This window comes from Amphiura filiformis, chromosome 2, assembly GCF_039555335.1.
Source record: "Amphiura filiformis chromosome 2, Afil_fr2py, whole genome shotgun sequence".
NCBI lineage: Eukaryota > Metazoa > Echinodermata > Ophiuroidea > Amphilepidida > Amphiuridae > Amphiura > Amphiura filiformis.
The window spans coordinates 69545993-69573662 of record NC_092629.1 but is presented as its reverse complement, the minus strand read 5'-3'; the positions used below and the strand labels follow the sequence as shown (position 1 = coordinate 69573662).

General features: G+C 33.6%; 2 protein-coding genes across 2 annotated transcripts in view; both read right to left on the bottom strand.

Moving 5' to 3' along the window:
* LOC140146558 (probable leucine--tRNA ligase, mitochondrial) overlaps positions 1-27670 on the bottom strand; it is a 136922-nt gene that overhangs the window by 60539 nt on the left and 48713 nt on the right. The window lies entirely within an intron of this gene.
* On the bottom strand, positions 1609-12832 carry LOC140171869 (uncharacterized). Its single transcript, XM_072195211.1, has 7 exons — positions 12287-12832; positions 11935-12096; positions 9936-10135; positions 8983-9079; positions 7778-7888; positions 4152-4318; positions 1609-3072 (listed from the first exon to the last, which is right to left on the bottom strand). The coding sequence occupies exons 1-7, from the start codon at positions 12830-12832 to the stop codon at positions 1773-1775; spliced, it is 2583 nt and encodes an 860-aa protein (XP_072051312.1). The 3' UTR covers positions 1609-1772.

The window sequence follows — 27670 nt, the reverse complement described above, 5'->3', positions numbered from 1 at the left end:
AAATTGTCAGATTGTCATTTGTATTATAAGTTATATTTTTAAGTATTATTACCTTACCACATGCAGTATATTATAGTTCCTGCTTTTTGTATTAAGAATGTATATGTGTTATTAAATAAAGAAATAATACGAGTAAATGTCACTCAAGATTTGTTTCATTCTCTTCTTATATTTTAAGATGTATTTATTTCCACAATTTGAAAGCCTATTTAAATTTTTAAATTTTTTATAATCTAAATGAAGACATGTTTTCTCAAAAGTGCCTACAACAGTCAAACTGGAGGGTGCAAAATTTTTTAGAGGATTTAAAAAAAAAAATTTTTTACTGTTTCTATCCGTTTGACACAATGTACTCACAACAAGAATCAGTTTTCGTAATTGGCACGGCCAAAATTGATCATCATGGTTTGTTTATTTTTCTTTTGAGCACTTTTGAAAAAAAATTAAACCTTATGCCTTGGTTGTTCATAAGAGGCAAGAAGACACTAAATTCTTCTAAAAAAACCATAAAATGACATATGATCTAGATAACAAAATGTTTGTAATTAATGAATAACATGATGACTGTCTCGCTAAGAACGCTAGTCACTCGCTGGCCATTGTTGTACAAGGCTCACTCCAGTCATTTAATCAGGCACTGGGGCCTGATTGAATTTGGTGAAATGAGCAAAATTGTGCACTACACCTTTTCACATTAAAATAAATTTTCTTGGTCAAATGAAAAGCAATAATTTTCATTTTGGCAAATATCAGAAGAAAACTAATGCTTGATTATATATGTATTAAAAATCCTGGTGTGAAACTTAGGTGCTACATTTAGTCATCTAGTGTAAGATTCCCAATTTTGACAGGCTGCGACTTTGCCTGTGGGTTTTTTTTTGGGTTAACCTTTTAGCTTTTCAACGTAATATAGTTCGCAAATAAAAGATTGTCCCCAACTATCAAAAATATACAGGGCTATACCATAAGAAAATGATAATTAGCATACTGTGCCTATTAACATGTTGCTCGGCCAAGAACAAAAAATTATGGTATAGTTAGTTTTTTATTACTTCAGCTTAAGAACACAAGATAGGGTTGCACAAAACTATGAAATTAAATTTGCCGCAGAGTGCTACATATATAATGTGATCAGCCCCTCTGTGCGATCTATTATCAGACAAAAAGACTCCCTCAATATTCAAGATTTTAATTTCCTTTGCTCAAAGTAGCCTGGCCATACTTTTCTTTGCATTAATAGCCATATTACTTGAACACACAAAGAGCAAATTGCTGTTTTTTCAATAGTGACATCAACTAAAATAATCCAGATTGTAATAGTATCAAAATAATCACATTTAATATGAACAAATATTAGAAAAGTAATACCCAAACTTGATTTGGATACCTTGTTGGGCATAGAGAAAAACATTGCCGTTTGTTGGTAGTGATATACTTACCAATAATACAAAACAAACAAACTTTCATTTCTTGAATCCTGTAATTAGACAATGAGATGCATATGATTTAATATCTATTTAATATCAGCAACATGCATCATTTGAATTCCAGACCTATTTTCTACTAAACTTTTCTACACACAGTTTAGGCTAACATAATATGCATGAGTAAATTCTTGTAATTTAATAGTCATAATCACATATGTGAAAATAACAGGTACAGCTAGTGTTCCTCTTTAATCCCAACAATATGATATTACAAGGCATTTCCATCTGTTTTTCATACTCGACACAAGTGGAATGAAGTTCACCATCTCGGTTCATCAAATGCCTTCAATCAGTCGGTGCAAAAAATGACTGCAGTGCATTGCAAATTGTGTCACTATCTAATTGAATGCAATACTTCTGCTGCAAATTGTCAGCTATGGTTTTTAGGAAAGACTTTCTTATGCCCAATTTCTTCGGAATGTTTGTCTTCTTTTTCTGCATTACTACATAGTCATACGCTTCTTGTGTCAATTCCACATCACTCAGTGGGAGTTTAACCAACATAACTGATTTCAGAGCCTCTTTCATTGGTCTTTGACGAGGACGTTTGGGTAATTTGTTACTGTTTGTGATTTTTTGGAACTTTTCAGGATTGCTGCCATTTATCTGTTTTCTACTCATTGATTTCCGTTTTCCTTTTGTTATGATCTTGGCCGAAGAAGTTGACTTATTGCTTGCTCCTTTTCCCCGATTGGGGAATAGTGGTGTATTCTTTTTCTTTTTTGTTTTCTTTTTATAGTTAGAAAACATAGAAAGATGTGCTTGCTTAATAGCAGTAACACTAGTAGTAGAGAGAAAATTGCCAGTGTTGTTAACGAATTCCAGCATCTGTGATAACTGCTGGATGCACAACTCGCGGGGGTTGTTGACTTCTGTCTCCACATCTCTAGAGGGGCATGGATCTAATTGTGGAGCATCTGCTGGTTGTATCATCTCCTGATTTAGCTCCTCTTCATGTACAATTACATCTGTGCACACCATCTTTGCCACACGGAGGCATAGACAACTACCCTGGTGGGCATATGCTGTGCAGGTGCATATCCCACTTATTGATCTTACTAAATACTCTTCCCCTGAATGTGGGCTCTTCACTTTCACCTCCCCTAGTGCATTGTCCAGAATGTCATACGATTTTGAGTCTATGATGTGCTGTATAGCTTCAGCTGTAAGTGTTTCAACATCTCTTACAAATGATTCAGCTGATCGGCTCAAGATGAAGCATAGCCTTAAATGCTTGCATATGTGCCCACCATTTCGGTTGTGCTGACACTCACAATACATCTCTGATGGCACAACTTTATATGTCAGCCCTAATGTCTTCTCTGATGGCACCATAACATATGTACCTCTCTGATGTATGTGTCCTTTAACTTTCTCTGTCCATCCTTTACTGATGAGACGTTCAGCAGCAGCTGCAGTGACAGAAGAGCTTTTGTCACGCTTACTTGGCAGACGACCATCTTCTTGAAGCCTGGACTTTATCATGAAGTATGACATTACTCTTAACAATAGGAGGCGGATAAGGTCGTCAAGTCTGCGGTTCAATGTCATGTTCAAAAATTGGTGTTTCAGCCTCAGGAAGAATCTGAAAGAATTGTATAAAGTGTGATTTTATTATTTGATCTTGAAGAAAACCAACAGAAATATGTTATTCACATTTACTTTTTATGTATAGTTACTTCACAAATTGATAAGCATATTGCAAAGCATTTATTCAGATGTGTCTTATCAAGAATACACACAGTTTTTGGGTGTATAATATCACACAATAGTGGATAGTGATATAAGACAGCGCGCTCGCCCCCACGTAATGGCGGCACGCTTGTTGATCCTCAATGATCGCACGATAATTAATGCGTTCGTGTAATACATGTGCGTGAACTATGAACGCGATTCGGTATAGCTTAAATGTGTGTGACAGGTTCGTTCATTTAAAGACAACAGAGAAGTAATATTTTATCGTAGTGGATGCTGCCTACTACTCAAAATATTGGCCAGCCCATCCATTATGACACAATATTGGATAGGCAAAAGATAAAATCCTATCTTTTATTTTACATAATTAAATCTTCAATGATTTGATTTAATAGCGAAGCACCACCTGGTATTGGTACATATGCTGTGCATCAAATATGTATATTACAGTATTCAAAAGAATGGGTATGTTATATATGCATGGATGGTGTTTCAAAATATGGGATGGGATGTCAGAGTTCACCAACTGCCAAGGATCAGAGAAGTGCAGGCTATAAGAAAGTTTGAAGTGTATTTTAAGGGTTTTCATCATTGTCTACTCGATGTTGAGCATATCAAGAATTGTCTCTGAAAAAAAATTGAATTGCATAAGTTTCAAAAGTTCTTTATGTTTCTTTTTTCCCAAGGAAACCATGCATAGTTTACATGTAAAGTTTGTTGATTTCAGCAGATATGCATGAAGTGTAAATACCCGTATATTTAATTATCAGCATTATAATAATACATATTACAGTTTGATGCCACAACACGTGTATACGTTGTACATGTATGTGCACGTCACACCTACATGTATACTTCCCAAACTGTAATTTGGCTTGTATTCAAAGAAAGCCCTTCCCCCTTGGAGTTTCGGAATACGAGGCATATGCAGCTAGGCACTGAGCTAACTGGTTTATTTTAGTTACCTACCTTTCACAAAGATTGTTTGTTTTAGCATCCTCATGATAAAATGGTCTCCCATAATCTGCCCACATGTCTGATATAGATATCCAATTTTCTTCAATGTATCTCTGCAACTTTGGATACTTCTTAAACTTGTCCATCAACTGAGAGGCTTTCTCCTTAAAGTTATCTTCCTGTTAAAGTCATTAATAATAAAAAGATAATAATATAATAGTTCAACCCTGATTAACAAAAAAGATGATTGTGACTTTATTGTCTTGCTTTAGTGGTCTTTCCCACAAAATTTCATAAACCTCTGATAATCTATAGTGATTTTACCCCAAGATCATCTGAAGTTAGCGCCAAACCGGCTTGAAATGTGTGTGTGTGTTGGGGGAGGGGGCAATCGGCCTGAATTCTCAAAAATTAATCTGCTCACTACCCATACCCAGCCCTCAGACTTCACCGTAACTCACCACTAAGTACATTTTGTTCATTCATTCATTCATATTTTATTTTCATCAATCATCAACATCAATATACGAGTGATACTAATGGCTCAACAAGGTAATAAAATTAAATGTAAACAAGAGTCATTGGTATAAATAAATATCAATACATTTAGGCAGTAACAAGTAAATCAATATAATTAAATTAGAATAGCATTACTATGTATGATTGACCAAAATACACTTTAAATGCATAATAATATTACGAGCGTGCTTGTGGTAGTTTATCACGGAAATACCACACTGCAATGGCAATTGATTTTGAAGTACTTCTATGATGATAAGCGCCGAACAATCAATGGCTCTCTACAAACACGCTCAGTGAATAATACATACTATCAAAATATAACATGGTAATACATGATAATGAATATAAAATTTTTAATGTTTTTAACATAATATTATAAGAACATAATAATGTAATGATAATATAATAATATTACAATATAATAATATAATAACATGATGATAAAATAGTATAATAATAATATTTCTAATTCTCTTATAGTGATGGCAGAGTACATTTTAAATGTTTGTTGATACAATGGATGCATAATATAATGTATAGTAATATATGATAAGAATCATAAGTATGATACATTAGATTTTACAAAATACATAAATGACCATTGATACACTGGATAATAATGTTAATGAGTCAACAATCTCTGCATACTTTACAGTGAGAGGGGCTATACATGATGACAGAGAGTATATATATTAGAATTAGGTTGATGAGCAAAATTAAAATGGGAGGGGAAAAGGATGATTGACGAGGACTCTGCTAAACGCGGGGTAGGGTGCATCTATAGCCCCCCTATTTTAAAAATGTTAACCCTGATTTTTGTCCATAGTATAAATGTGTTCCACTATTAAAATAAATACCTCACACAAAATTTCATTGAAATCGGACCTCGTCCTATGGGGCCACCGGCCATCAGAACAATTATGATAAGCTATATCACAATTTCATAAGGCAGCTATTTTGCTTCATATACTTTGTGTGGCTAATTATAGCTGCCATATTCTCAATACTGCTAAGTGCATCAATTTAAAGATTTTAGACCATTTCCAAAACATTTGCCTATTTTGTTTGTAAATGGCAGCTATGTTTGCAGTCTTGATTGCTGTATCAAGTAATAGCTGCCTTATGTAAAAGAGTTTTACAATCCTAAAATGCTATTTTCAGCACTCACTATTACATGTACATTCAGTAAGAAGTTCAGTGCTTCTTGAGGAGTCTGGATTTAATCATCAGTGTTAGATTTGCGCTTTCAGAGATTTGGTTCGTTCTTGCGGCTTAGTTCAACAACTTGTAGTGTATTTTGGTAGTGCTTTTCCGTTCTTGCTGCATCCAAGAAGTCCGCGCTAAGCTTTAAACCGCGTTCTGCACAGTCGTTGATAACATTGATGGCTCCAATGTTGGCAAAGGATTCTTGATATGCTGGAGAATTTGCCATGTATTAACATCTTCAGTGAGAAAGTGTTTATTTGCAGGATGTGGATAGTGAACCATGAGTCCTCATTGACCAAGTCTCCAAGAGATGTTGCAGCGATGATGTTGGATGGACACTCAGGCTTTCCAAAGGCTAATCCAATCCGCTTCTAATCTTAGGTGCTAAGATGTCTATTGCAAGTTTAACTGCAAGGAGTTTATCAGCGAGTTCACGTCGCTTATCTGTGGGCACTCTATCACTAAACAGTGCAAGGGGCACCATCTCTCCTGTCAAGTACCATAAGTGACGCTTCAAAGCTTTAATTGCACTTGAAGAAATGACTGGATTCACAGCCTCATAGTCATACATGAGCAACTTGTGAAACAGATTGAGGTCATGCCATATAGGGCATCAGCAGCTGAAGTGCAGGTCAACCACCATAAACTTTAGATCAGAGTGGCGAAGATAACAAATTCTCTCACTTTCGGCACTTGATGGGTGGCTGTTATGGTACCTTGTGGCAGCTGTGAAATCTGGGCTTCTAGCAAACAGATCTTTACTGAGTAAAATAGCTTTGCCATCCACCTGGCTTTGTGGAGATCTCCAGGTTGCTTGGATTTATTTGACATTGCTGCATCATCGCTTCCTCAGAAGAGGATGCACAGCTCGACAAACTCAAGATAATCATCTCTCTGCTCTGAATGTCATTCATATGTTTGTTGACCTTTGACCTTATTTGGTTGACCTTTGATCTTTGCTGACATTGAACTCTGTTGACCTTTGACCCTCATCTGAATATCCAAGAAACAAATCCCACAGCAGAGTGTTAAAGTAATGTTTCATATGGCCCTCTTCTTTCATTTATACATTACATGCATTATATAGGGTGTTTTAGAGTGCAAAGTTCACTTTACTACACGTTTCAATGTACAAGCCCATTTTCGGACTTCAAGTCTGTGGTGGCCCCATAAGACAAACCCCGCATTAAATAAAATTTGGTAGGGATTAGTTTTAGGACAAGTGGAACATGTTAAGGCTATGGACAAAAATAATGCAAACTATGGGGGCTATAGATGCACCCTAACGCGGGGCGTGGGGTGCAGAGACCTCGTTAACAGACAAACACACACATTATCCGATAAGAAGAAGAGCGAGAGAGAAAGAGAAGAAAATAGGAAAGAGGGAGAGGAATAGAGGAGAATAGTGAGGATCATAGCTACTACTTAAATCAAGAGCAAGATGGAACAAGTGTCGAAGGCTTCTGGTGATTGTGACGAAACAGTAATAGGGCTTAATGTAACTCCACATGGTTTAAAATTCAAATTTCACACACATGGTGGGGTATGCAACCAGGCATTATGGTGCAATGGCTCATTATACTGGTAGGTGGATCAGTCTGCAAAGTGAAAGAAACAGTGCTTCTCTGACAAAGAGTTAATGATACAGGAAAATCTGGAAGGCAAAGGAAAAGAAAAGGGGCAAGGAGCCATTTCCGACCAAAATTCAAGTCATTTTTCAAAGCTTTTGATGACTTAAAATGTATAGTGTCTTTAAAAAAAAACCTGTTTTAAGCATGGATACCACTGATATTAGCGGGTCAAAATGAAAATTTCCCCATCTTTGACCCCACACCACACCCACCTTCCAATCAAGAAAGCTGGCTACACCCCTTGGTATAACCCCGGAAAAATGAAAATAAAAAAATTACCTTTGACTGGTTTTTCAACTTGGTCATCATGCTTATAACCTCACTCCTAATCACCTTGTTCTCTTCACCAGCAATGCCCGATTCTTTTCTTATCATCCACCTATACACAGCCTGTATCAAAGTGTAATACAATAAATGTTATTGTTATTATTCCAGTTTTATATAAGAACATGGGCTGTTTATGGCTAGGGATGAAGCGAATATATTAAAGTTTAGTTATCTGAGATTTTTTATTACAATTTTAAACTTCTTCATCATGTGATATACTCATCACACCTAACCACCTCATTACTATTTTTTGTCTAATTTTATATATTATATTGTTTCTTGTTGTGTTTTGTTTTTGTTTTTTTTGTGAATGTGTGTGTGTGTGTTTTGTGTGGTTTTTTTTTCACAGGCCATGCAGGGCATTGTAGTTTACATGTACATCACGTACAAGGTTGGCCATTCATGATCTCATAGTACATGCTGTATCAAAATATACCCGACAATGTTGATGTTTATTGACAAGCCTGCCCGGAGGGGGGGGACACTCACATGTAAATGTGGTATGGGTATGTGCAATGGTCAAGGGTCCCTTTATGCTCCAGTTCTTTGAGCCTCAAACTATTATAATAGCTCTTAAGTTGACATTTTTTTTAGCTCCAAATAGTTTGCCCACAAGACCCATCAAAAATGTTAAAATTTCAGTTCATCAACCCCTATTTTGCAGCGAGCCAGTTCTTATATAGTTTCCAAAGTTTGCCACACACTCCTACCAACACCCCCACCAAGCCTGCCTCTTCCAAATGAAACAGTGGAGAATGTAAAGTTTATGACGTTGTACAAAATTATCTACTTCAAAATACTTGCATCTCATGCTGAATTTTGATGTGTCAGATCGACACATCCATTATAAATGAAAACTGATTATGCGGGTATATATACAATCATTTATGGGAGAGATCCAAGGATGTACTAAACAAGTTGTAATAAGTATATGTATATCTTGTATAATGCATACATTATGAATTGAAATGTTGGGAATAATGTAAATGAAAAACATTGTTGTAGGACAGACAGAGTACAACAGGCCAGGATATAACAGATAAGACAGCCATGTAAATGACAAATGACATACTTCATTTTCCTGAATATCTGACGATGTATACAGGATTTGATTTCCAATTAATTTAGGCCTATATATTATATTTTATATAACTTGCCTGTAACACATGAAACCAGCACATCAGAACCTTAGATTCGGGATATACTTCTGCTAGTGCATTAATTTCGGCATAGTCTTTGTCCACAATGAATGCCCTGTGGTGAAGTATAACAATTTCATCAGTATCAGTTTTGATTAGAAATAGAAAACTAAACTCACATGCACATTTCTATTACATTTATCTTGCACAAATATTGTGTTCACCTTCAATATCAACACGTACCTGTCACATTATTTCCATACAAAAAAACTGCAATCCCGCAAAAAATGTGTTCGAACACCCACTGTTATTCCCATGTTCTTCTTAGCATAGTGCACACGCTATACGAGTCACTGGAAACTAAGGATTATAGTAGTGTTGTCTCAACAATTCAGACATGACTTTCATGCTTTCAAGAAAAACAATTGAATTTGTAAGGATTTTCAGATGGCAAAGTTATGGACGGAAGTATTACACTAACAGAAAAAATTATTGACCAAACTCTATTTTACAATAACACTTCAAAATCTGATCATGCATGCTGCACCTTTCCATTGAAATACACAGGAAGGTCACCCACTGTACCCAATCTAAATCACTAAAGGATGCCAACACACATCTGATCACATGATGGACAAGTAGCCTAAGCTTGCTGAAGAATTTCAGAATCTGGTTCCAGTGTACAGTTTGTGCACTTTTTTCCATTTGATTTCTTGGCACCACATATTAGGCAATTACATAAATATGGGGGCATGTCCTTTTTTTTTTTGGCGATGGTTGGTTGGTCCAGATTGTTTGCTTTTAAGAAAATTCTTTCGAAATCAAAAAAATTTGGCCAAAACTAATGGTTGTTTTTCATTTTAAACAGCTAAAATAATCCCCCAAAAGCAAAAGTGTGGTTTGTCGGCCCATAGAAGAAGTGCTTTAAAGAAATTGTCAAAATGCAATATTATTTCGTTTTGTACACAAACCTTGGATAAAATTGTGTTTCTTTACGGAGACTTCTAAGGGCAGTAACCAGTACATCTTCCTGTTCTGAACTTGTAATAATGAATGCGACAGGTACTCCATACCCAGCCTCATCTCTTGCACAGATAGCAAAGAGTGGATATCCATACTGCGTGACTGAGTTTGTTGCATCCATAAAGAGCACACTGCGACCGCACTCCATCTGAAAACAGAGCAAAATAAGCCACTTTCATTTAAAATCTTTATTAGATCTGTGCGTAAATTGCCCTGATTCATGCTGGTCCAATGACACGGACACTTAAAAAATTTTAAACCAAGAACCATGGTTACATTTTGGATATATAATGATCAGAGTCTTTGAATTTAACTTACAAATACGGTGTCAAATAAGTTCAATGCTCATACAGTCGGCACAATAAATATTGTATACTGCAGTACCATTTTTATGATCCCACAGCCAAAAAAAATTTTTTTTTATTAATTTGAAATATATCATGCCTGGATATTAAAATATGCTGAAAAAATTGGCTAAAAATTAGGCCCTCTACTTGTTATTATGTGTATCAATGATATAACTAATGCATCAAGTTTGTTGGACTTCACACTCTATGCCGATGACACAACAATTTCATATTGAAATGATGACATTGTAAAAGCAACTGGTTTAAGGGAAGGGGTATGAAACGTTAGGACAGTATTTATTGTGGGACATTAGAGCACATAAGACATATCAAATTGCATTCTGAATAAGAAGAATGTCCTTCTGATATCAAATAATTTTGATTTTTGAAATTCGCAATGTAATACACATTTTATGGCAAATGATTAAAATTGATAATTTTGATATTTAACAGTACTCGAAGTAAACTTTTGATGATTTATACTTAATTGTATGTAGGTGGGATGAAAAGCCGATGATTAATTGAAAATTTTGACCTTTCGTATTGAAGATATTAATTTTTCCAAAAAACACCAAAGAAAATGAGGTCTTTTGGGGGGAAAAAATCCATATCTGCAATATGAAAGGTCAAAATTTTCGATTGATCGTCGGTTTTTCATCCCAGCTACATACACTCTAAGAATATATCATTAGATTAATAAAATTTACTTCGAGGACTGTTATATATCAGAAATGTGAAAAATATCAACTTTTAATAATTTGTCATAAAATTTGTATTATACTGTGAATTTAAAAAAATGAAAACTATTTGCTATCAGAAAGACATTCTTCGTATTCAGAATGCAATTCGATATGTCTGATGTGATCTCATGTCCCATAAAAATTACTGTTGAAACGCCCAAAATGCTCATTCCAGATCCTTTAATTAAACAAAATCTCTGTTAATTCTAGTAAGACCAATATATGATTATGGGTGATGGCACATCTCCCCCCAAAAGCAGATATTATATCAGAAAATATTAAACTACAAAGAGTAACTAAGACCGTATTTTAGGAGTTATAATGGATGAAAATCTTACATGGATATGTCATATTGATGGAATTCATTAATATAGTTCATTTATAAAACGCTCTGCTACCAATAGCTATGACACAAGTAACAGGAACTATTTTAATCAAACAAGATTAAAAAAAAAGTTTTTACTGATCAAGCAGTCAGAACCACAGGCCCAATCCCATATGGTACACCCTAAACAAAAATATCAAAGCAGCTAAATCATTGGAAACCTCTGGAAAAAATACAAATTGCACCTTATTTCATCCTACAATTAATTCTTAGAACAAGTTATATGTGTCTTGTGTGATAGTCTCTCATTTAGCTTCTTTTTTGTCTTATATCAGAGGGTGGTCAATGCTGGCATGGTTGGCCTTATATAAATATTTTGATGGTTGACAAACAGAAGCTCACAAGGAATCCTTTGTGAGTTAAGGCCTTCTGATTGTCAACCCTCGATTTATCTGTTTTGATTATGGACATAATGTTGAAGTAATGAATGAATGAATGAACGAAGTTACCCTTTTTGATCCTTTTACATATTTACCATTTTCTTTCTCATGAAATGCGTCTGTAGTACAATAATCAATGGTTGATCTACAGCATGATTGATTGGTTGGTAAAATACTGTTGAGTCCTTGAAGTCATTCTTGGTGAGCTCTTCAACACTCACTGTATCATCTCTACCCAAGTGATTTGCACTCATTACCTGTAATATATGAATTTTAAAGAGAAATTGGAGAAATGGCTATTATTAGTACATTACGTGAATAAAATTTGAACCAAACAATAGCTTACATGCATGTCTTACATGCATGTCTTTCATAAACAATTGCCTATTATTACCTTCTTTAAACAATTCATGCTAAAAATATTTATAGAAAGTGAGTATGGTGTACCTTTCTCCTTATTTCACTAATATCAGTTGGTGTCAGATAAAACTGGCGGTCATTGACGTCTGCGTGTCCTCGGTCTTGCGCCCATTGGTATGTAAGTGTTAAAATCACATCAGGTTTTACACCCATTTCCAAATAACTGCATACAAGGGACTCTAATTCCTCATCAATCTTGTGAAGACGCTTATCTTCTTGACTCTGAGGGTCATGACCGATATGCTGTAATTTTTTTCTTTCAACAATAGCAGTGTACTGGCCAAAATCCATGGCTTTGTAGGAAACATACGCAGGGCATGCAACAGGTTTTACACTTTTGGTAGCCCGCTTCTTCCCTGCTCTTACACATTTGAATTGAAAGTACTTCCCTGTTTGAGCATTAACACGTTGTACGTGTGCATGGGTGTGAACCCTAATGGGCAGTTGTTCCAATCTCCTGGATACAAAGTCAGCAACAGAATTAGTAGTAGATATTATATGAATTTCATCAGTACTCTGATCAAATTTTGCTTTTAATCTCTTAGTAACCTGTGCACGTATGAAATTCTCCATCTCTGTTATCTGTATATAGACAAGATAGAAAGGATGCGTAAACATTAATATAATTTGTAAATAAACAAACATTAAAGTCTTTCAGTGTTCATTTACATGAACGCCAATTACTTGTAAATATAAATTCCTTAAAGAAGCATTCTATAAGGTGGTATTGTTGAGGTGATTAATTGTAACTACGGTATAAAACCACTTCAGGTTACTTAAAATACAGCGTTAACTAGCTGAATATAAAATGAAGTAAGTAACAACATACAGACCAAATAATGTAAATAACCTTGCATTGGCATGATTAAGAGGTTTTCAAAACCTAAAATACACTATATAGCAATATTAAGGTGATAATATGTTCATGCGAATGGTTAAAAGAAAAAACTATTTCGCTAGAGAAGCGCTAAATATGGTGGTATTGTTGTTGATAAAGGCCACTTGAGGTGATCAATAGTACTGATAAAACCACTTTGGGTTGCCTTGAATAAAAAGTTTAAGTCTGAATTGAAAATGAAGTGAAATATAAAAATCTAACATTAGCATGATTAAGAAGGTTTTTTAACCTAAAATATATTATATACTAGCAATATTAAGGTGATAATACGTTTATGCGAACGGATCAAGGAAACAATATCCTTTAGACTGAACAACGCGAATAAGGTGGTATTGTTGTTGATAAAGGCCACTTGAGGTGATCTATTGTCACTATAAAACCACCTCAGGTTACCTAAAATACAATGTTAACTAGCTGAATTTAAAATTAAATAAGTAACAACATAATAGACCAAATGATGTAAATAACCTTGCATTGGCATGATTAAGAGGTTTTCAATACCTAAAATACACTATATAGCAATATTAAGGTATTAATATGTTCATGCGAATGGTTGAAGGAAACAAACTATTTCGTCTAGAGAAACGCTAAATAAGGTGGTATTGTTGTTGATAAAGGCCACTTGAGGTGATCTATTTTAAATAAAAAACCACCCCAGGTTACCAAAAATACAGCGTTAACTAGCTTAATATAAATTGAAGTAAGTGACAACATATAGACCAAATGATGTAAATAACCTTGCATTGGCATGATTAAGAGGTTTTCAATACCTAAAATACACTATATAGCAATATTAAGGTATTAATATGTTCATGCGAATGGTTGAAGGAAACAAACTATTTCGCCTAGAGAAACGCTAAATAAGGTGGTATTGTTGTTGATAAAGGCCACTTGAGGTGATATATTATAACTATAAAACCACCTCAGGTTACCTAAAATACAGCGTTAACTAGCTGAATTTAAAATGAAGTAAGTAACAACATAATAGACCAAATGATGTAATAACCTTTCATTGGCACGATTAAGAGGTTTTCAAAACCTAAAATACACTATATAGCAATATTAAGGTGATAATATGTTCATGCGAATGGTTGAAGGAAACAAACTATTTCGCATAGAGAAACGCTAAATAGGGTGGTATTGTTGTTGATAAAGGCCACCTGAGGTGATCTATTGTAAATATAAAACCACCCCAGGTTACCTAAAATACAGCGTTAACTAGCTTAATATATATTGAAGTAAGTGACAACATATAGACCAAATGATGTAAATAACCTTGCATTGGCATGATTAAGAGGTTTTCAATACCTAAAATACACTATATAGCAATATTAAGGTATTAATATGTTCATGCGAATGGTTGAAGGAAACAAACTATTTCGCCTAGAGAAACGCTAAATAAGGTGGTATTGTTGTTGATAAAGGCCACTTGAGGTGATCTACTGTAACTATAAAACCACCTCAGGTTACCTTAAATACAGCGTCAACTAGCTGAATTTAAAATGAAGTAAGAACATAGACCAAATGATGTAAATAACCTTGCATTGGCACGATTAAGAGGTTTTCAAAACCTAAAATACGCTACATAGCAATACTAAGGTGGTAATATGTTCATGCGAATGGTTGAAGGAAACAAACTATTTAGCCTAGAGAAACGCTAAATAGGGTGGTATTGTTGTTGATAAATGCCACTTGAGGTGGTCTATTGTAAATATAAAACCACCCCAGGTTACCTAAAATACAGCGTGAATTAGCTTAATTTAAAATGAAGTAAGTAACAACATATAGACCAAATGATGTAAATAACCTTGCATTGGCATGATCATGATGATTAAGGGGTTTTCAAAACCTAAAATACTATAGCCATATTAAGGTGATAATATGTTCATGAGAATGGTTGAAGGAAAACAAACTATTTCGTCTAGAGAAACGCTATATTATGGTGGTATTGTTGTTGATAAAGGCTACTTGAGGTGATCAATAGTACTGATAAAAACTACTTTGGGTTGCCTTGAATACAAAGTTTAAGTCTGAATTGAAAATGAAGTGAAATATAAAAATCTAACATTAGCATGATTGGTTTTAAACCTAAAATTTATTATATACTAGCAATATTAAGGTGATAATACGTTTATGCGAACGGATCAAGGAAACAATATCCTTTAGACTTAAGAACGCTGAATAAGGTGGTATTGTTGTTGATAAAGGCCACTTGAGGTGATCTATTGTCACTATAAAACCACCTCAGGTTACCTAAAATACAATGTTAACTAGCTGAATTTAAAATTAAGTAAGTAACAACATAATAGACCAAATGATGTAAATAACCTTGCATTGGCATGATTAAGAGGTTTTCAATACCTAAAATACACTATATAGCAATATTAAGGTATTAATATGTTCATGCGAATGGTTGAAGGAAACAAACTATTTCGCCTAGAGAAATGCTAAATAAGGTGGTATTGTTGTTGATAAAGGCCACTTGAGGTGATCTATTTTAAATATAAAACCACCCCAGGTTACCTAAAATACAGCGTTAACTAGCTTAATATAAATTGAAGTAACAACATATAGACCAAATGATGTAAATAACCTTGCATTGGCATGATTAAGAGGTTTTCAATACCTAAAATACACTATATAGCAATATTAAGGTATTAATATGTTCATGCGAATGGTTGAAGGAAACAAACTATTTCGCCTAGAGAAACGCTAAATAAGGTGGTATTGTTGTTGATAAAGGCCACTTGAGGTGATATATTATAACTATAAAACCACCTCAGGTTACCTAAAATACAGCGTTAACTAGCTGAATTTAAAATGAAGTAAGTAACATCATAATAGACCAAATGATGTAAATAACCTTTCATTGACACGATTAAGAGGTTTTCAAAACCTAAAATACACTATACAGCAATATTAAGGTGATAATATGTTCATGCGAATGGTTGAAAGAAACAAACTATTTCGCATAGAGAAACGCTAAATAGGGTGCTATTGTTGTTGATAAAGGCCACCTGAGGTGATCTATTGTAAATATAAAACCACCCCAGGTTACCTAAAATACAGCGTTAACTAGCTTAATATATATTGAAGTAAGTGACAACATATAGACCAAATGATGTAAATAACCTTGCATTGGCATGATTGAGAGGTTTTCAAAACCTAAAATACACTATATAGCAATATTAAGGTGATAATATGTTCATAAGAATGGTTGAAGGAAACAAACTATTTCGCATAGAGAAACGCTAAATAAGGTGGTATTGTTGTTGATAAAGGCCACCTGAGGTGATCTATTTTAAATATAAAACCACCCCAGGTTACCTAAAATACAGCGTTAACTAGCTTAATATAAATTGAAGTAACAACATATAGACCAAATGATGTAAATAACCTTGCATTGGCATGATCATGATGATTAAGGGGTTTTCAAAACCTAAAATACTATAGCCATATTAAGGTGATAATATGTTCATGAGAATGGTTGAAGGAAACAAACTATTTCGCCTAGAGAAACGCTATATTATGGTGGTATTGTTGTTGATAGAGGCTACTTGAGGTGATCAATAGTACTGATAAAAACCAATTTGGGTTGCCTTGAATACAAAGTTTAAGTCTGAATTGAAAATGAAGTGAAATATAAAAATCTAACATTAGCATGATTAAGAAGGTTTTAAACCTAAAAAATATTATATACTAGCAATATTAAGGTGATAATACGTTTATGCGAACGGATCAAGGAAACAGTATCTTTTAGACTTAAGAACGCTGAATAAGGTGGTACCGTATTGTTGTTGATAAAGGCCACTTGAGGTGATCTATTGTAACTATAAAACCACCTCAGGTTACCTAAAATACAGCGTTAACTAGCTGAATTTAAAATGAAGTAAGTAACATCATAATAGACCAAATGATGTAAATAACCTTGCATTTGCACGATTAAGAGGTTTTCGAAACCTAAAATACACTATATAGCAATATTAAGGTGATAATATGTTCATGCGAATGGTTGAAGGAAACAAACTATTTCGCCTAGAGAAACGCTAAATAGGGTGGTATTGTTGTTGATAAAGGCCACTTGAGGTGATCTATTGTAAATATAAAACCACCTCAGGTTACCTAAAATACAGCGTTAACTAGCTTAATATAAATTGAAGTAAGTAACAACATATAGACCAAATGATGTAAATAACCTTGCATTGGGACGATTAGGAGGTTTTCAAAACCTAAAATACACTATATATAGCAATATTAAGGTGATAATATGTTCATGCGAATGGTTGAAGAAAACAAACTATTTCGCCTAGAGAAACGCTAAATAGGGTGGTATTGTTGTTGATAAAGGCCCTTTGAGGTGATCTATTGTAAATATAAGACCACCCCAGGTTACCTGAAATACAGCGTTAACTAGCTTAATATAAATTGAAGTAAGTGACAACATATAGACCAAATGATGTAAATAACCTTGCATTGGCATGATTGAGAGGTTTTCAAAACCTAAAATACACTATATAGCAATATTAAGGTGATAATATGTTCATAAGAATGGTTGAAGGAAACAAACTATTTCGCATAGAGAAACGCTAAATAAGGTGGTATTGTTGTTGATAAAGGCCATCTGAGGTGATCTATTTTAAATATAAAACCACCCCAGGTTACCTAAAATACAGCGTTAACTAGCTTAATATAAATTGAAGTAACAACATATAGACCAAATGATGTAAATAACCTTGCATTGGCATGATCATGATGATTAATGGGTTTTCAAAACCTAAAATACTATAGCCATATTAAGGTGATAATATGTTCATGAGAATGGTTGAAGGAAACAAACTATTTCGCCTAGAGAAACGCTATATTATGGTGGTATTGTTGTTGATAGAGGCTACTTGAGGTGATCAATAGTACTGATAAAAACCAATTTGGGTTGCCTTGAATACAAAGTTTAAGTCTGAATTGAAAATGAAGTGAAATATAAAAATCTAACATTAGCATGATTAAGAAGGTTTTTAAACCTAAAAAATATTATATACTAGCAATATTAAGGTGATAATACGTTTATGCGAACGGATCAAGGAAACAGTATCTTTTAGACTTGAGAACGCTGAATAAGGTGGTACCGTATTGTTGTTGATAAAGGCCACTTGAGGTGATCTATTGTAACTATAAAACCACCTCAGGTTACCTAAAATACAGCGTTAACTAGCTGAATTTAAAATGAAGTAAGTAACAACATAATAGACCAAATGATGTAAACAACCTTTCATTGGCACGATTAAGAGGTTTTCAAAACGTAAAATACACTATATAGCAATATTAAGGTATTAATATGTTCATGCGAATGGTTGAAGGAAACAAACTATTTCGCCTAGAGAAACGCTAAATAAGGTGGTATTGTTGTTGATAAAGGCCACTTGAGGTGATCTACTGTAACTATAAAACCACCTCAGGTTACCTTAAATACAGCGTCAACTAGCTGAATTTAAAATGAAGTAAGAACATATAGACCAAATGATGTAAATAACCTTGCATTGGCACGATTAAGAGGTTTTCAAAACCTAAAATACGCTACATAGCAATACTAAGGTGGTAATATGTTCATGCGAATGGTTGAAGGAAACAAACTATTTCGCCTAGAGAAACGCTAAATAGGGTGGTATTGTTGTTGATAAATGCCACTTGAGGTGGTCTATTGTAAATATAAAACCACCCCAGGTTACCTAAAATACAGCGTGAATTAGCTTAATTTAAAATGAAGTAAGTAACAACATATAGACGAAATGAAGTAAATAACCTGGCATTGGCATGATCATGATGATTAAGGGGTTTTCAAAACCTAAAATACTATAGCCATATTAAGGTGATAATATGAGAATGGTTGAAGGAAAACAAACTATTTCGTCTAGAGAAACGCTATATTATGGTGGTATTGTTGTTGATAAAGGCTACTTGAGGTGATCAATAGTACTGATAAAAACTACTTTGGGTTGCCTTGAATACAAAGTTTAAGTCTGAATTGAAAATGAAGTGAAATATAAAAATCTAACATTAGCATGATTGGTTTTAAACCTAAAATATATTATATACTAGCAATATTAAGGTGATAATACGTTTATGCGAACGGATCAAGGAAACAATATCCTTTAGACTTAAGAACGCTGAATAAGGTGGTATTGTTGTTGATAAAGCCCACTTGAGGTGATCTATTGTCACTATAAAACCACCTCAGGTTACCTAAAATACAATGTTAACTAGCTGAATTTAAAATTAAGTAAGTAACAACATAATAGACCAAATGATGTAAATAACCTTGCATTGGCATGATTAAGAGGTTTTCAATACCTAAAATACACTATATAGCAATATTAAGGTATTAATATGTTCATGCGAATGGTTGAAGGAAACAAACTATTTCGCCTAGAGAAACGCTAAATAAGGTGGTATTGTTGTTGATAAAGGCCACTTGAGGTGATCTATTTTAAATATAAAACCACCCCAGGTTACCTAAAATACAGCGTTAACTAGCTTAATATAAATTGAAGTAAGTAACAACATATAGACCAAATGATGTAAATAACCTTGCATTGGCATGATTAAGAGGTTTTCAATACCTAAAATACACTATATAGCAATATTCAGGTATTAATATGTTCATGCGAATGGTTGAAGGAAACAAACTATTTCGCCTAGAGAAACGCTAAATAAGGTGGTATTGTTGTTGATAAAGGCCACTTGAGGTGATATATTATAACTATAAAACCACCTCAGGTTACCTAAAATACAGCGTTAACTAGCTGAATTTAAAATGAAGTAACAACATAATAGACCAAATGATGTAAATAACCTTTCATTGGCACGATTAAGAGGTTTTCAAAACCTAAAATACACTATATAGCAATATTAAGGTGATAATATGTTCATGCGAATGGTTGAAGGAAACAAACTATTTCGCCTAGAGAAACGCTAAATAAGGTGGTATTGTTGTTGATAAAGGCCACTTGAGGTGATATATTATAACTATAAAACCACCTCAGGTTACCTAAAATACAGCGTTAACTAGCTGAATTTAAAATGAAGTAAGTAACAACATAATAGACCAAATGATGTAAATAACCTTTCATTGGCACGATTAAGAGGTTTTCAAAACCTAAAATACACTATATAGCAATATTAAGGTATTAATATGTTCATGCGAATGGTTGAAGGAAACAAACTATTTCGCCTAGAGAAACGCTAAATAAGGTGGTATTGTTGTTGATAAAGGCCACTTGAGGTGATATATTATAACTATAAAACCACCTCAGGTTACCTAAAATACAGCGTTAACTAGCTGAATTTAAAATGAAGTAAGTAACAACATAATAGACCAAATGATGTAAATAACCTTTCATTGGCACGATTAAGAGGTTTTCAAAAACCTAAAATACACTATATAGCAATATTAAGGTGATAATATGTTCATGCGAATGGTTGAAGGAAACAAACTATTTCGCATAGAGAAACGCTAAATAGGGTGGTATTGTTGTTGATAAAGGCCACCTGAGGTGATCTATTGTAAATATAAAACCACCCCAGGTTACCTAAAATACAGCGTTAACTAGCTTAATATAAATTGAAGTAAGTAACAATACATAGACCAAATGATGTAAATAACCTTGCATTGGCATGATTAAGAGGTTTTCAATACCTAAAATACACTACAAGCTGTATCAAAATGATTGGTATCCATCAGTTTCGATGGTTATTGAAAATCCTGCTTCTTTCAAATGCAACATTGGATCCTCTTGTAATGACCGTAATGTATTGTTAGATGACTGTTTATGATATTAATTAACAAATTATGCGGTTCCTATTTTGCATTTTGATATGGCAGTCATGTCAATAATCACTGAAAACTGATGGGTACTAATCATTTTGATACACCCTGTATATAGCAATATTAAAGTATTAATATGTTCATGCGAATGGTTGAAGGAAACACACTATTTCGCCTAGAGGAACGCTAAATAGGGTGATCTATTGTCACTATAAAACCACCTCAGGTTACCTAAAATACAATGTTAACTAGCTGAATTTAAAATTAAGTAAGTAACAACATAATAGACCAAATGATGTAAATAACCTTGCATTGGCATGATTAAGAGGTTTTCAATACCTAAAATACACTATATAGCAATATTAAGGTATTAATATGTTCATGCGAATGGTTGAAGGAAACAAACTATTTCGCCTAGAGAAACGCTAAATAAGGTGGTATTGTTGTTGATAAAGGCCACTTGAGGTGATCTATTGTAAATATAAAACCACCCCAGGGTACCTAAACTACAGCGTTAACTAGCTTAATATAAATTGAAGTAAGTAACAACATATAGACCAAATGATGTAAATAACCTTGCATTGGCATAATTAAGAGGTTTTCAATACCTAAAATACACTATATAGCAATATTAAGGCATTAATATGTTCATGCGAATGGTTGAAGGAAACAAACTATTTCGCATAGAGAAACGCTAAATAGGGTGGTATTGTTGTTGATAAAGGCCACCTGAGTAACAACATATAGACCAAATGATGTAAATAACCTTTCATTGGCACGATTAAGAGGTTTTCAAAACCTAAAATACACTATATAGCAATATTAAGGTGATAATATGTTCATGCGAATGGTTGAAGGAAACAAACTATTTCGCATAGAGAAACGCTAAATAGGGTGGTATTGTTGTTGATAAAGGCCACCTGAGGTGATCTATTGTAAATATAAAACCACCCCAGGTTACCTAAAATACAGCGTTAACTAGCTTAATATAAATTGAAGTAAGTAACAATACATAGACCAAATGATGTAAATAACCTTGCATTGGCATGATTAAGAGGTTTTCAATACCTAAAATACACTACAAGCTGTATCAAAATGATTGGTATCCATCAGTTTCGATGGTTATTGAAAATCCTGCTTCTTTCAAATGCAACATTGATCCTCTTGTAATGACCGTAATGTATTGTTAGATGACTGTTTATGATATTAATTAACAAATTATGCGGTTCCTATTTTGCATTTTGATATGGCAGTCATGTCAATAATCACTGAAAACTGATGGGTACTAATCATTTTGATACACCCTGTATATAGCAATATTAAAGTATTAATATGTTCATGCGAATGGTTGAAGGAAACACACTATTTCGCCTAGAGGAACGCTAAATAGGGTGATCTATTGTCACTATAAAACCACCTCAGGTTACCTAAAATACAATGTTAACTAGCTGAATTTAAAATTAAGTAAGTAACAACATAATAGACCAAATGATGTAAATAACCTTGCATTGGCATGATTAAGAGGTTTTCAATACCTAAAATACACTATATAGCAATATTAAGGTATTAATATGTTCATGCGAATGGTTGAAGGAAACAAACTATTTCGCCTAGAGAAACGCTAAATAAGGTGGTATTGTTGTTGATAAAGGCCACTTGAGGTGATCTATTGTAAATATAAAACCACCCCAGGGTACCTAAACTACAGCGTTAACTAGCTTAATATAAATTGAAGTAAGTAACAACATATAGACCAAATGATGTAAATAACCTTGCATTGGCATAATTAAGAGGTTTTCAATACCTAAAATACACTATATAGCAATATTAAGGCATTAATATGTTCATGCGAATGGTTGAAGGAAACAAACTATTTCGCCTAGAGAAACGCTAAATAAGGTGGTATTGTTGTTGTTGATAAAGGCCACTTGAGGTGATCTACTGTAACTATAAAACCACCTCAGGTTACCTTAAATACAGCGTTAACTAGCTGAATTTAAAATGAAGTAAGTAACAACATATAGACCAAATGATGTAAATAACCTTGCATTGGCACGATTAAGAGGTTTTCAAAACCTAAAATACACTATATAGCAATATTAAGGTGATAATATGTTCATGCGAATGGTTGAAGGAAACAAACTATTTCGCCTAGAGAAACGCTAAATAAGGTGGTATTGTTGTTGATAAAGGCCACTTGAGGTGATCTATTGTAAATATAAAACCACCCCAGGGTACCTAAACTACAGCGTTAACTAGCTTAATATAAATTGAAGTAAGTAACAACATATAGACCAAATGATGTAAATAACCTTGCATTGGCATAATTAAGAGGTTTTCAATACATAAAATACACTATATAGCAATATTAAGGTATTAATATGTTCATGCGAATGGTTGAAGAAAACAAACTATTTCGCCTAGATAAACGCTAAATAGGGTGGTATTGTTGTTAATAAAGGCCACTTGAGGTGATCTATTGTAAATATAAAACCACCCCAGGTTACCTAAAATACAGCGTTAACTAGCTTAATATAAATTGAAATAAGTAACAACATATAGACCAAATGATGTTTACAAAATAACCTTGCATTGGCATGATTAAGGGGTTTTCAAAACCTAAAATACTATAGCCATATTAAGGTGATAATATGTTCATGCGAATGGTTGAAGGAAACAAACTATTTCGTCTAGAGAAACGCTATATTATGGTGGTATTGTTGTTGATAAAGGCTACCTGAGGTGATCAATAGTACTGATAAAAACTACTTTGGGTTGCCTTGAATACAAAGTTTAAGTCTGAATTGAAAATGAAGTGAAATATAAAAATCTAACATTAGCATGATTAAGAAGGTTTTTAAACCTAAAATATATTATATACTAGCAATATTAAGGTGATAATACGTTTATGCGAACGGATCAAGGAAACAGTATCCTTTAGACTTAAGAACGCTGAATAAGGTGGTACCGTATTGTTGTTGATAAAGGCCACTTGAGGTGATCTATTGTAACTATAAAACCACCTCAGGTTACCTAAAATACAGCGTTAACTAGCTGAATTTAAAATGAAGTAAGTAGCATCATAATAGACCAAACGATGTAAATAACCTTGCATTTGCACGATTAAGATAAATTGAAGTAAGTAACAACATATAGACCAAATGATGTAAATAACCTTGCATTGGGACGATTAGGAGGTTTTCAAAACCTAAAATACACTATATATAGCAATATTAAGGTGATAATATGTTCATGCGAATGGTTGAAGAAAACAAACTATTTCGCCTAGAGAAACGCTAAATAGGGTGGTATTGTTGTTGATAAAGGCCACTTGAGGTGATCTATTGTAAATATAAAACCACCCCAGGGTACCTGAAATACAGCGTTAACTAGCTTAATATAAATTGAAGTAAGTAACAACATATAGACCAAATGATGTAAATAACCTTGCATTGGCATGATTAAGAGGTTTTCAATACCTAAAATACACCATATAGCAATATTAAGGTATTAATATGTTCATGCGAATGGTTGAAGGAAACAAACTATTTCGTCTAGAGAAACGCTAAATAAGGTGGTATTGTTGTTGATAAAGGCCACTTGAGGTGATCTACTGTAACTATAAAACCACCTCAGGTTACCTTAAATACAGCGTTAACTAGCTGAATTTAAAATGAAGTAAGTAACAACATATAGACCAAATGATGTAAATAACCTTGCATTGGCACGATTAAGAGGTTTTCAAAACCTAAAATACACTATATAGCAATATTAAGGTGATAATATGTTCATGCGAATGGTTGAAGGAAACAAACTATTTCGCCTAGATAAACGCTAAATAGGGTGGTATTGTTGTTAATAAAGGCCACTTGAGGTGATCTATTGTAAATATAAAACCACCCCAGGTTACCTAAAATACAGCGTTAACTAGCTTAATATAAATTGAAATAAGTAACAACATATAGACCAAATGATGTACAAATAACCTTGCATTGGCATGATTAAGGGTTTTCAAAACCTAAAATACTATAGCCATATTAAGGTGATAATATGTTCATGCGAATGGTTGAAGGAAACAAACTATTTCGTCTAGAGAAACGCTATATTATGGTGGTATTGTTGTTGATAAAGGCTACTTGAGGTGATCAATAGTACTGATAAAAACTACTTTGGGTTGCCTTGAATACAAAGTTTAAGTCTGAATTGAAAATGAAGTGAAATATAAAAATCTAACATTAGCATGATTAAGAAGGTTTTTAACCTAAAATATATTATATACTAGCAATATTAAGGTGATAATACGTTTATGCGAACGGATCAAGGAAACAGTATCCTTTAGACTTAAGAACGCTGAATAAGGTGGTACCGTATTGTTGTTGATAAAGGCCACTTGAGGTGATCTATTGTAACTATAAAACCACCTCAGGTTACCTAAAATACAGCGTTAACTAGCTGAATTTAAAATGAAGTAAGTAGTCATAATAGACCAAACGATGTAAATAACCTTGCATTTGCACGATTAAGATAAATTGAAGTAAGTAACAACATATAGACCAAATGATGTAAATAACCTTGCATTGGGACGATTAGGAGGTTTTCAAAACCTAAAATACACTATATATAGCAATATTAAGGTGATAATATGTTCATGCGAATGGTTGAAGAAAACAAACTATTTCGCCTAGAGAAACGCTAAATAGGGTGGTATTGTTGTTGATAAAGGCCACTTGAGGTGATCTATTGTAAATATAAAACCACCCCAGGGTACCTGAAATACAGCGTTAACTAGCTTAATATAAATTGAAGTAAGTAACAACATATAGACCAAATGATGTAAATAACCTTGCATTGGCATGATTAAGAGGTTTTCAATACCTAAAATACACCATATAGCAATATTAAGGTATTAATATGTTCATGCGAATGGTTGAAGGAAACAAACTATTTCGTCTAGAGAAACGCTAAATAAGGTGGTATTGTTGTTGATAAAGGCCACTTGAGCTGATCTATTATAACTATAAAACCACCTCAGGTTACCTAAAATACAGTATTAACTAGCTGAATTCAAAATGAAGTTAAGTATCAACATATAGACCAAATGATGTAAATAACCTTGCATTGGCATGATTGAGAGGTTTTCAAAACCTAAAATACACTATATAGCAATATTAAGGTGATAATTTATGTTCATGCGAATGGTTGAAGGAAACAAACTATTTCGCCTAGAGAAACGCTGAATAAGGTGGTATTGTTGTTGATAAAGGCCACTTGAGGTGATCTACTGTAACTATAAAACCACCCCAGGTTACCAAAAATACAGCGTTAACTAGGTGAATTTAAAATGAAGTAAGTAACAACATATAGACCAAATGATGTAAGAGGTTTTCAAAAGCTAAAATACACTATAGCAATATTAAGGTGATAATATGTTCATGCGAATGGTTGAAGGAAACAAACTATTTCGCCTAGAGAAGCGCTAAATAAGGTGGTATTGTTGTTGATAAAGGCCACTTGAGGTGATCAATAGTACTGGTATAACCACTTTGAGTTGCCTTGAATACGAAGTTTAAGTCTGAATTGCAAATGAAGTGACAATATAAAAAATCTCACATTCGCATGATTAAGCAGGTTTTTAATGGAGGTATGATGGAGGTTAAACTGAAGCACTATGTCTAATCATGAAAAACAAAAGTAGGCCTACTGCACAAAACCTTATAAAGTGTTTCTTAATTTGTATATTAGCAAGGCTATAGAAAGCATCTCTACTTCATAGACATATTTTTTTGAAAAGTCATAACTGAATTTCAAAAAATATAAATAAAATTGAAGAAACCTCAAAAAAAAGAAGCGCGAGGGGACGTGAAACATTTTTTTATTTAGCCTAATGATGGAGACCAAAATTAGACATTTTATAATACAAAGTCCCCCAATTTCGAAATTTAAGGCCTTCATTTAGCGGCCATTAACATTTTCCCCTGTGCCACTTTTAGCTCTTTTTGGATATGTTGTTCAGGAGGGTGTTTTTATAGAATAAGTAGGAAGCATACGTCTAGCTCATACGTAAATTAACTCTTGTATAAAGGTGACAATGTTGCATATTAGGCCTATAAAATACCACTTGAGGTGATCAATTGTGACTATTGTGACCACTTTAGGTTGCTTAAATAGAACATTGGGTCTATTAAAACGTACATTGTATATAGGCTATTGAGGGGTTCGTTGTAACTCTAAAAATAGGTGACATAGGCCTATTAGGCCTATATTATAGTTAATTTGTGTGACATTAAAATTATAGGCCTAATTGAAATTTTAATAGGGCAACATATCTAGGCCTAGGTCATAGGATGACTACCACATGAATGAAGGTTTAAACCTGATAATGCTGCAATAGGCTACATACCCAGCAAACACAAAAACGTTTTAAAAACGTTTTAAATAAGTTATATTGTGGCTTTTGGTTTTAGGTAAAAACGTTTTAATAACATTAAAGTGTCGGGTTATATAAAGGTCATGATAATCGTTTTAAAACGTTTTGTATGAAAACACACTACAACAATATTTTTAAATGTTTTCAAAAAATGTTATTGTAAACTATTTTTGCAAACATGTTTGCCAAACATTGTGTCAATACTTAAATAACATTATGTTAAAATAGTTGAACGCAGCAAACACAGAAATGTTCTTAAAATGTTTT

What these genes read in the sequence shown, in the direction of transcription:
- LOC140171869 (XM_072195211.1), bottom strand. Translation starts at nt 12,832, where the DNA reads ATGGAGAATTTCATACGTGCACAGGTTACTAAGAGATTAAAAGCAAAA. An exon ending in TTAGTGAAATAAGGAGAAAG is followed by an intron (nt 12,097 to 12,286) that starts GTACACCATACT and finishes CATATATTACAG; the next exon opens with GTAATGAGTGCAAATCACTT. An exon ending in ACAAACAATCTTTGTGAAAG is followed by an intron (nt 3,073 to 4,151) that starts GTAGGTAACTAA and finishes CAATTCTTTCAG; the next exon opens with ATTCTTCCTGAGGCTGAAAC.